The sequence below is a fragment of the Atta cephalotes genome (genome assembly GCF_000143395.1).
Source record: "Atta cephalotes unplaced genomic scaffold scaffold00001, whole genome shotgun sequence".
NCBI lineage: Eukaryota > Metazoa > Arthropoda > Insecta > Hymenoptera > Formicidae > Atta > Atta cephalotes.
In genome coordinates, this window is record NW_012130065.1 from 9,164,444 (window position 1) to 9,175,109 (window position 10,666).

The 10,666-nt window shown below is 31.8% G+C and overlaps 3 protein-coding genes across 3 annotated transcripts; 2 read left to right on the forward strand and 1 right to left on the reverse strand.

The window, feature by feature from the left end:
- Positions 1–423: 423 nt before the first annotated feature.
- On the reverse strand, positions 424–6,972 carry LOC105626234 (mediator of RNA polymerase II transcription subunit 28-like). The gene is made up of 4 exons (XM_012207542.1): positions 6,913–6,972; positions 5,561–5,912; positions 5,286–5,485; positions 424–636 (listed from the first exon to the last, which is right to left on the reverse strand). Exons 1-4 carry the CDS (start codon positions 6,970–6,972, stop codon positions 424–426), a joined length of 825 nt encoding a protein of 274 aa, XP_012062932.1.
- A 2,332-nt stretch (positions 6,973–9,304) lies between these two features.
- Positions 9,305–9,541, forward strand: LOC105626245 (anaphase-promoting complex subunit 13). Its single transcript, XM_012207553.1, has one exon. The coding sequence runs from the start codon at positions 9,305–9,307 to the stop codon at positions 9,539–9,541; it is 237 nt and encodes a 78-aa protein (XP_012062943.1).
- Positions 9,542–9,614: 73 nt separating this feature from the next.
- LOC105626256 (AN1-type zinc finger protein 1-like) lies at positions 9,615–10,527 on the forward strand. The gene is made up of 2 exons (XM_012207564.1): positions 9,615–10,037; positions 10,138–10,527. Exons 1-2 carry the CDS (start codon positions 9,615–9,617, stop codon positions 10,525–10,527), a joined length of 813 nt encoding a protein of 270 aa, XP_012062954.1.
- The last annotated feature ends 139 nt before the right edge of the window (positions 10,528–10,666 follow it).

Below are 10,666 nucleotides of genomic sequence, written 5' to 3' on the forward strand. Positions count from 1 at the left end.
CTACTACTACTACTAACTAACTAACTAACTAACTAACTAACTAACTAACTAACTAACTACACTACACTACTAACTACTACTACTAACTAACTAACTAACTACTACTACTACTACTACTACTACTACTACTCTCTCTCTCTCTCTCTCTCTCTCTCTCTCTCTCTCTCTCTCTCTCTCTCTCTCTCTCTCTTCCAGAAGAAATTAAAAATGCCACACGTATTATGTGCAAGGCGGAGGAGGCTGCTGTTGCGGAGAGGGAAGGGGCGCCGCCGCAGCAGCTGCGACTGCGGCAGCAGCAGCGTAGGACGACGGGTCTGAGGGATCGAGAAGCGGTGGCGGCGGCGGTAGGCCGCTGCCACCGCCGCCTCTTCCTCTACCTCGGCCTCTTCCACGACCCCGGCCCCGGCCCCTCCCCCTTCCGCGTCAACTCCGCCTCTCTGGCATCCCTATGTTGCTCGTTGTCTTTTCCAGGTAGGCCAGGGGCCCTTGCAGGGCGCTACTACCCATACCGCCGACCGGAAACCCGGTGGCTCTGCCACCTACACCACCTTGTGCCATGAACATGCCTTGCTGATTGACTGGCACACCAACTCCCTGAAGACCTGATGTAGGCGGGCCACCAGAACCCTGTTGCACCTGCAAAGTCACATCAAATGAGGATGTATCGCGAGGATCGATACATAACGATGATGTTTCCCATGAGACATATATGAGTGCAGCAGGAAGATGCAGTACAGCGAAAATGATAAGCTTTCATTCAGTGTTTATGTTTCAGTCTCTGATATAACATCATAGAAAAGAACTTATGGATTACTCCATTATATTTTCGTAAAATAGATATTTAATATGTTTCATATGCACGCATACGTTCAAAAAGATACACGCACAGACAATGATTAAAGTCAGATTTGTCAGGAATAATAATAAATAGGCGAGGAAAATAAAGGAAAGCATAATAATATTTCATTCTTATTTTTTTTTGCTATGAACAAAGATATTTATTCTGCTACAACATCTACTTATGATGTCAAAACAATATGAAATAGTATCTCTCAGATTGCAATAATACTTTTCTTATGAGTTATTTGCAAATTTAAGATTTAAATGCTCTACATTACTATTTAGTATATAGATACTATTTAGTATATAGATGTGTGAAGAGAGAAAGAAAAGGGTGTACACGGGATGTATACAAAGTATATACAATAAACCTTCGATATTTTTTAATGTTGAAAGGAATGTATACAGATACATATTTCTGGATATTTTGATTGTAAAGAACAAATAAAAATTATTTACAAAAAATTATCAAACTTTCACATGAACATTTTAATGATATGAAGGATATTGATTCCATTTCATGCTAAATGCGCTGCAACATGTCACAAATGCAATCACAATTTTATTGTGCAAAACGATCGGCATCTTGGTGAAACTAAAAAAATTGTACTTAATATTTAACAGACTTGTAAACTTCAATGATGGAGCTCCTGTTAGAACAGGATATTCGGATGTAAGTGTGTAATTTGTGGAAATACAACTTTAGCAGATAATTCGTTAAAGTTCAGGTAATTTGTTAGAGTGTACAGTGTTTTTATTGAAAAAGAAAAATGATCCGATTATGTTCTCTTTCATTGGAACTTACAAGTCAAATGTTAAATATAACAAAATAAATGTTTTGCGCAATCGAATTGTAACTGCCATTGGCATCATATGCTGCGGCACACTTGGAATGAAAAGGAATTCCAACTCAAATTCCTTTATATCACTAAAGACGTTCATATAAAAGTTTGATAATTTTTTAGTAAGAAACTTTGTTGCTTTTTATAGTAAAAACAGAAATATGTGTTTATTTTTATTTTGCTTCATTTCAAAATATCGAAAATTCGTATGTACACTATATGTTTTGATTCAAACATATACGTATCAAACTATTATTTATTAGAAAAAGCTCGATAGTTATTTACAAATAACAATATTTTGCTACTTATTTTCGTAATTAGAATGCAATTTATGCAACATTATTTGATGCGCATGCATACAATATCTACATGCAAAAGAGTGAGTCTCTTATGTACATATTTATGTATATTTTTTCTGAATACAGAAATATGATGCGAATAAATGTTACTCATAAGAAAAAAATATTTTTAAAAAATAGACTGAAAAAACTATATATTCTATATATGTTTATAGTTTCGTTATAAATCTCTATATAAATTTTCAAATAGATCTTTCTTACGAAATGATGTCAAATGTAAAGGTGATCACTAGGTCCTATTAATATGAAGTATATCAATCATGAATACTCTTAAATTTTATTCTTGTCATCAACAGATTTATTACATATTTTTCGTCTTTTTTTTTACTTAGTGTTTGTACATTATCGTTCATTATTTTGGCACCGTTCTACAACACTTTGTACATACAGTTAATTCCTAATGAAAAAATTTCTGTTTTTGTATATACTTTTATATCATAGTTAATTATAAGAAAAGCAATTTAATTTATTAATCTCTTTTTTGTACAATATATTTCTTTGTTCGTGTAGAAATTGTAAGGCACTGATATTATACAGCATTATAATTATCACGCGTACGTAGTGAAACTAACTGTCTTGTCTCCGTAATTATTTTTAAAAAATTATCTAATGTTTCAAAGTGAGTAGTTTCAGGGTATGATCCACTTGGCGCTACAAATGCTTTGAAGCATTCGATTGACCAATCGAAAGAAAGAATTTTACTAATTAACCAATCAGAAAATGCTTCGAAGCATTTGTAGCATCAAGTGGACCGTAGCCTCAGTCGTCAAAAACATGGTGGAAGAGATTGACATGAGGTTTATTCGCGTCGCATGATCCAACATGTCCCATCATAGCTCCTACTCACTCCAATGCGCTCATTAGAATAAGTAGGAACTATAGCAGGAGCATGTTGAAGCATGCGATGTGAACAAATCTATGGTGTGCTCAATTTGGGTAAATTACGCCCCTTTTGCAAGTCGAAGCAGAGAGAAATCTGAGAGAAGACATGATGGCCCAAACAAATCTGTAACCGCTATCGCACGCTACTACTCTCTGACAAAATGGATGTAAATTACATAACAACGTCCATTTTTCAGGGCTGAAGATGAGAAATCGATATTTGGTAGCACGATTATACGAACCAAATATCGATTTATCATTTCCAGCCTTGAACAATGGACGATGTACCCTAAGTGCACGTTGCTATGTAGTTTACATCTACTTTGAGGACAGTAGTGTGCGGTAGTATTTTGCGATTACAGATTTTGGACTGTCATGTCTTCTTTCAAATTTTTCTCTGGTCGAAGTATCGTTCGTAGATCCAGACTTGCCAACTGCGAAGAAATAAATGATGTTGCAACTGATCTCTATACATCTTTGTCAGATTCCGCTATGTGTCTTTTTCTCTCTTTATATCAAAGCGCGGAGCAATATCGACTTAAGTGTCAAACGTGATTTTAAGAGTTTATTAGAGTACGTATTACGACATTATTCAAAATGGATTCCTATTAGAATTATTCAATTATTCCTTAGATTTCTATTGTATTTTCTAAGAAAAACGGAATAATTCTGTAAGTGCCCTGAAGATTCCATCGAACTATACATTGTATTGTTGGTACAAATTATAAGTATTGTTGGTACAAATTGTACTTATTTATTTATTTATATATATTTTATATATATTTATATATATTTATTTATTTATATATTTATATATTGATTTATTCATTTATCCAGGAAAAAAGGTTTTATATATAATTATATATAGGTATTGACATCACAATACATAATTATATATAAAATATGTTCATATATATATACAATTATAGAAAATTATAGAAATCTTATACTATTTTATAATTTACATATTAAAAAATTTTGAATTTTTAGAATCTCTGTATCATTTTATAACTGTTTAGAAAATATCTCAAATTTTTTTATACGAATCTTACAATATTTCAGAATTCATATATATATAAAAGTCTATAAAAAAGTATAGATTTTGAGTATATATTTCTGAAATTCAATTCTTTCAATTCTTATTATAGCTCCTACGAATTCCAACAAACGCGTTAAAGTGAGTAGGGTAGGAGCATGCGATGCAAACAAACTAGTAAAGACTAGTAACGACAGTTATGTCGTACGGTAGTAAATAATACCTGATAAAAAGAGAGACCGAACCTAAATGATGTGCGTGCGACGAAAACAACAACTAAGATTGGCTAAACTGGATCTATCACTGCGTAAGAGAGAGGACAGAGAATTAGAGAGAGAGAGAAAGAGACACTTGCAAACCGAGCACACCGTGTAATCTTTCCACCATAGTCAAAAAGAAAGAAAGAATATATGTTCACTTAATAATATGATTCTGATAAAATGCTATTCTTCACACATGCATTTTCTTTTGCACAGACGTATTCATACATATAAACAGTCACACATTTCAGATATGAATAACAGAAATTCTTCAATTTATATGTACATGTCACGATGTCACAGTTAAAGTATTAAGTGTTAACTTTAGTAAATGTATATTAGGCCTGTCCAATTTTTAGCTGCAAAGCCAAAATGCATCGACGCAAAAAATTCTATGTAGATATTTTGTAAAGTGTTGATAAGATACATGCTCAGATACATGTTTAACACTTTATATTTCTTAATTCCTCAAAATCTTACTCACATTGAATTTTTTACGTTAAAATGGTTTTGCATTTTTGCTTCAAAGCTAAAATTGGATAGGCCTGATGTGTACATTGATTATAGCAGACTACAGTAAAGATTTCATAGAGTTAATACTTTGACTATGACATAAATACATATAAATATATACAAATATATGCATTGTAATATATATACACTGTCTATATTATAATTATATATCATAATAAATATAATTATGATATATATTATTAAGCCAAAAAAGCCAGAGTACCGTGATATAAATATGACTGCATAATACAAAAACAGATTTAACATTAAAATCTTGTTAAAAAGAGAAGATAAATAAATTATGTGAACAATTTATGGATTTAGATCACACGAAAAAAATTGCTTGTCGACGAAGTCATAGGAAATTCTACATTATAATCTTCATTTATAAAATCTTCATTAGTTTCACTCTTCAATCGTACTATCAATCGCTTCTTTCTCACACACTTTTTCTTCTTCACTTTCCTTTTAATTATTAAAAAAGCGTACTTTCAATTTAATAACAATCTACCTGAAGAATAGGAAAATTTTAACTTTGGCGTCACTTAAATACCTGTGATTGCAATGGATGTTGCATTTGCTGCTGCAATTGTTGCTGCAATTGTGGATGCTGCTGCTGCTGTTGTTGCTGCTGTAATTGCTGCTGTAATTGCTGCTGATGTTGTAGTATTTGCTGTTGTTGTTGCATTGAAGCATTACCACTACCACCTGAAGCCTGCTGATTCTGTCCACTTTGATTTCCATTGGGTAATCCTATTGGCATTAATATCAATGTTATTACTCATTGAATTTATTATCATTATCATTATTAAATTAGTCTCATATTACCACTGGGCGCTGGACCTTGAGCAGGTGACTGCGCCCATCCCTGCAAATCCGACAACATATTTTGCCAAACAGCAATCTTGTCGTTATGTCTTTTTATCAGTTCTTCTTTACGTGCCAACTCCAGTTTCAGCTCGTTGATTTCTTCCTTAACTAACATCTCGGGTTTCAGTGCAGATAAGAGAAATCTCTTTTGTAAAAAGAAAGCTTCCATTTGTCTGGCGAGATCTATAAATCTCATGGTAGCCTGTTCTATTTCTGCACGACCTTCATCTTTATCCACTGTCAAACCACCAGATGCACCAGTTCCACTGTTGCCCAATCCCTCGTCTTTTGTCAATATACTTAAACATTGCTGAAAAACAATAATTAATTAACATTCAATAATATAATTTGTTTTGACATTCTAAAACATTTCAGCAGTTGAATATTTGGAAACAAATTTAGAATCAAATAACAACTTAAAACTAAAAGAAATTCATATACAGGATGTCCCACAATAAACCAAAACCACCAAATATTTGATGTGCTAGAGTGAACTAAACTGAGTAGAAAAGTACTCTACCATTTTGCAATTTTCGTAATAGTTAACAGGACATTAAATACTATAAATCGGTGGTATTCAATACCAATATTCAATACAATAATTTTTTATTCGAGTACTATTAACTTTATAGAGAAACAGCAAGAGCAAAAATTGTTAATTTTTTTCTCATAGAGCGCTAAGAATTTTTTCAAAATTTTTTATTAATTTTTTAATACTACATTGTCATATTGGCAACAATTTTTATCAACATAAAAAAATGTAATACTAAAAAATTCTGAAAAAATTCTCAGAACTCTATGAGAAGAAAATCAATTTTTGTCACTTGCTATTTTTTGATAAAATTGATAGTACTTGAATAAAAAATAAATATTGGTTTGAAAATCAATTTTCGATTTTAGTAATTAATATCTTGTTAATTATTACGAAAATTGCGAAAAGAAAACTTTTTGACTCAGTTTAATCCGTTCTACAAATATACAAAATATTTGGCGGTTATTCTGAGACATTATACATACAATAATTATTTTTCCGCATCGTTATGATAAACTTTCTTGTAACCACATATATATTTCAAATAAAAACATAATTTCTCTTAAAAATTTTTTTGTAATGATAATAACATTAACATATGCCAACAATAGAGCAATTTGTGATAATTCAATTTCGAGTTTTACATTCGAGGTATACGACTTTTACAAAGAAATGTCATCATCGGCAAAATATTCCTCGATTATATCGACACGAATAATAATATGCGGTATATATTCAATTAACAATAATACGGAGCAATGTAAAATGCTCATTTTACCTGAAATGATTCTTCGAACTCGTCGACGAGGTTACAGTCGCTGTTGGTCGGCGTCGCCATTACAGTATTATATGTTCTGTAGTGTTATATGTTATATCCGCGCGAAATAACTGCGCGCGAAAATAATCACCACGACTCCGTTATCACGATTGATTACCTTGATCTCGCGGGAATGCGCGAATTTTTCCCACACGCAACATACGACCCCTTCCCGCCGATTTGTCACGATCATGTGTCATGACGATTCAGGCTGGCGTCCCATGAGCGGAAATTTATAGCGGAACGGTACAGCGCGACCAATCACAATTCTACAGTCATTGGCAGTCATTACTCTGCTTTCTTTTCTGCAATTGTGATTGACTGTAAATTTCTGCTTATGGGACGTCAGCCTCAGACTATCTATGATGAAGACAGCTTCTCTCTGACGCTTATTACTCCATCTTACTCCAGTTTTCCTCCTTTTCTCTTTATGATGATGAGGAAAAGAAGGAAAGATAAACAATGAAAGAGATTCAGTTGAAAAGAATGAACTTTGCATTAGTATTGTCTTCAACATATGTAATCTTACGATGTTGATTAGTATCTTAAAATCATAGTGTAAGAATTGGTAATATTCTTATATCGTGCTTCAAATGATCTTAAATCTATAGCCGATTTTATGGTATATATTTATATCTTTATTTTAAGGGCGTCCTTAGTGATCTTAAGATGCTAATACAACCCTTTGATTGGCTTATAACGTCTTAAGACTGTACTTAAAACAATTTCAAATATAAAAACCATCTACAGGTATTTTCCATTTGGTGATACAAATCGACAGAAGTGTCTTTCTATCTTTGTTACTCTCTAAATAGATCAAGAAAGATAGAATGACGTTTGTGTCGATTTGTGTCATTGAATGGAAAGCACCCTATAAATACTGGCTTATGACTATGTGTGGACCAGCCTTTATATACATACATTTGTCCACGTAGTCCTAAAAGCACTAAATTAATATAGCAATATAATCCATCTAATACTATTTCGTTATTTCATGCTCACGATCTCGCAAATTTTGCTCAGATTTACTTAATTTCTGTAGATTCCGAGTCTGTTCATCTTGAGACATATAAGATTGAACAAGGTTGAATAAACTACGAATATATATAAATCAAGGATTTTCATTCAGTGGTGAGTATTCAGAAATTGTCTAAATCATATGTTAATTGCTGAAAATGAAAGTCAACAATTACAATTTGCATATATTATGAATCTCGAAAGTTTCTAATCTTCAGTTTCTTCTATTCTAAATAGATATTTTTGCACTTAAAATTCCCCCCCCCCCCCTCTTCTCTGAGCTATTCTCTTTATGTAATAAATAACATTAGAGAAATAATACAAAATTACATATAAAATTAGTAAAATAATACATATATTTTTGCTAATTTTAGGATAGAAAATTTAGAATAAAAAATATTTGAGGAAACTTCCAAAATGCATTTTGTTTAAATTTCATTTTTTTTAAATTAGAGATGACATAGGCTACTGTACGATGTTCTGAAAGTATTTTTTCATCATCAATTTATGTGCTGAAAAAAGTCTAGACATTCGAAATACATTATGTCCTTTAACTTAAGACAAATAAAATGAATTTGTTTAATATTGTATATCTTACTGATTGGCAAATTATTTATTATTTTCTGTAAAACGTATGGTTTTCTTGTGGTTTTCTTTCTCGTTTCCTGAAAATTATAAGTTTTGGACAAAATGCATTTTGAAAGTCTGCTCCTCATTTAGAATGAATGGACTTTAGAATAAAGGATTTTTTAAATATAGAGAAAATTAATTATAATGGACCTCTCAGAAACACCAAATCAAATTGATTAACTCTATGAAATAGAAGAACTAGAAAAAAAATTAATAAAATTACAAATTAATATGTTAAAATTTAAAAATTTATTAAAAGTAGAGTTCATTAGCTTCTAAGAGGCTCAAATATTTAATTTGATTGAATCAAATGCTATACATAATTATATTTGATTCATGCATATAAATTATATAAAATAAACGGCTTTAAGAATAAAGCAAATTATAGGATAAAAGAGCATAAACGCCAAATGCTAGATTTTATTGCGAATTAAAACATTATAAATATTCGTTTAATGTAATAAAATATATATTTTATATCACATTGTAAAATACAATATAACATAATAAATAAATGTTTATGTTTTAATTTATAAATAAAATGTAGTTGGCGTTTATGCTTTTTTATACTATAATTTGTATTTGTTTCATATAAGATTTAGATATGTGATATTCAAACAACATAAAATTCATTAATTTCTTGAGATAGTATTGTAAGTACAACAATGTTTTCTCAAGCCTAAGTGTGTTGACTGTCGATTACGGGATGGACAGTCAGGTATGTGGAGACGGCAGGTTGATAGATGTGATCGACGAGGGTTGGCGCAAGGAACGTCTGCCCATTGATGACATCTCGACGCCAGTAGCTGAGCTGCCTGATCCTGAAAGTGACAACGGCGATTCTCATATGACGTTGAAGGAGTTGGAGCAGAAGTGGAATAATCTGGCATTAAGCTCTCTCAGCGACAATCATCTGCATTCTCCAACACCACTGCACAACTAGATATAGCTTTCAGTTTCCCTAATTGCCAGAAAACACAATAAAGTCGATTATAATTTTGATTTGTTGCATCACAATGGAATTTCCGGAGACTGGTAAACACTGCTCAGTGAAAGACTGCAAATTGTTGGACTTCTTGCCACTTGTGTGTGAGCATTGTCAGGTCACTTTCTGTAAAGAGCATTTCAATATGGAATTGCATGAGTGTTTAAAAACAGAGAACTCAAAATCTGTTGTGGAACAATCGGCAAACTTTCTATGCTCTAAAGAATCTTGCAAAGATGCATCACCCGTCGAGATGTCTTGTATCAAGTGTAAAAAGCATTTTTGTGTAACACACAGACATCACGGATGCTTGGAGTTGAGTGAAACAGAGAAGACACAGAAACTGAAGAAGTGGCAGATACCAAAGAAACAGTTTGCGGAAGCAAAAGCTATAGTAGATCAACAGATTGCGGACAGTTTGAAGAAATCTAAAAATGTAGCATTGGCAAATAAAGTATGTTACTTTTATGAACTAAAAATACTTCTATATAATAGAAATATGAACGCAAATAAATTTTTCTTCCTCTAACAAATCAATCCTCCTTTGCTTGCAGGTACAACTCATGCGTGTGAAATGTTCTGCGATTGGTCCTAAAAATGTATCAACGAGCGAAAGAAGTTACTTTTTTGTATATTTGCCGTTGACAGTAAAAAATAAACATATAGGCACTTCGAAAGGGGCTTTTGTCAATACGAACTGGACGATTGGCAAGTGCATAGATTCAATAGCGGACACACTTAAAGTTCCCAACAATAATAACACAACTACCACGAATAAGTTAAAACTCTTCCGTCATTCTACCGGAGATCTAATATGTAGCAAGATGGATACACCTTTAACGCAATTATTTAAAGATTTGGCTATTTTTGATGGAGAGCGAGTTATTTTAGAATATTCTGATAATGTACCTGATAATGTAATAGATCCATCTTTATATAAATAAGATTTTTATATATATATATATATATATATATATATATATATAATAATTTATTGTATATAATTATAATATATTATAATAANAATAATATACACTACTNCAACTAAATAATAACAAAACAAATTAGTTTAATTTTTAATTA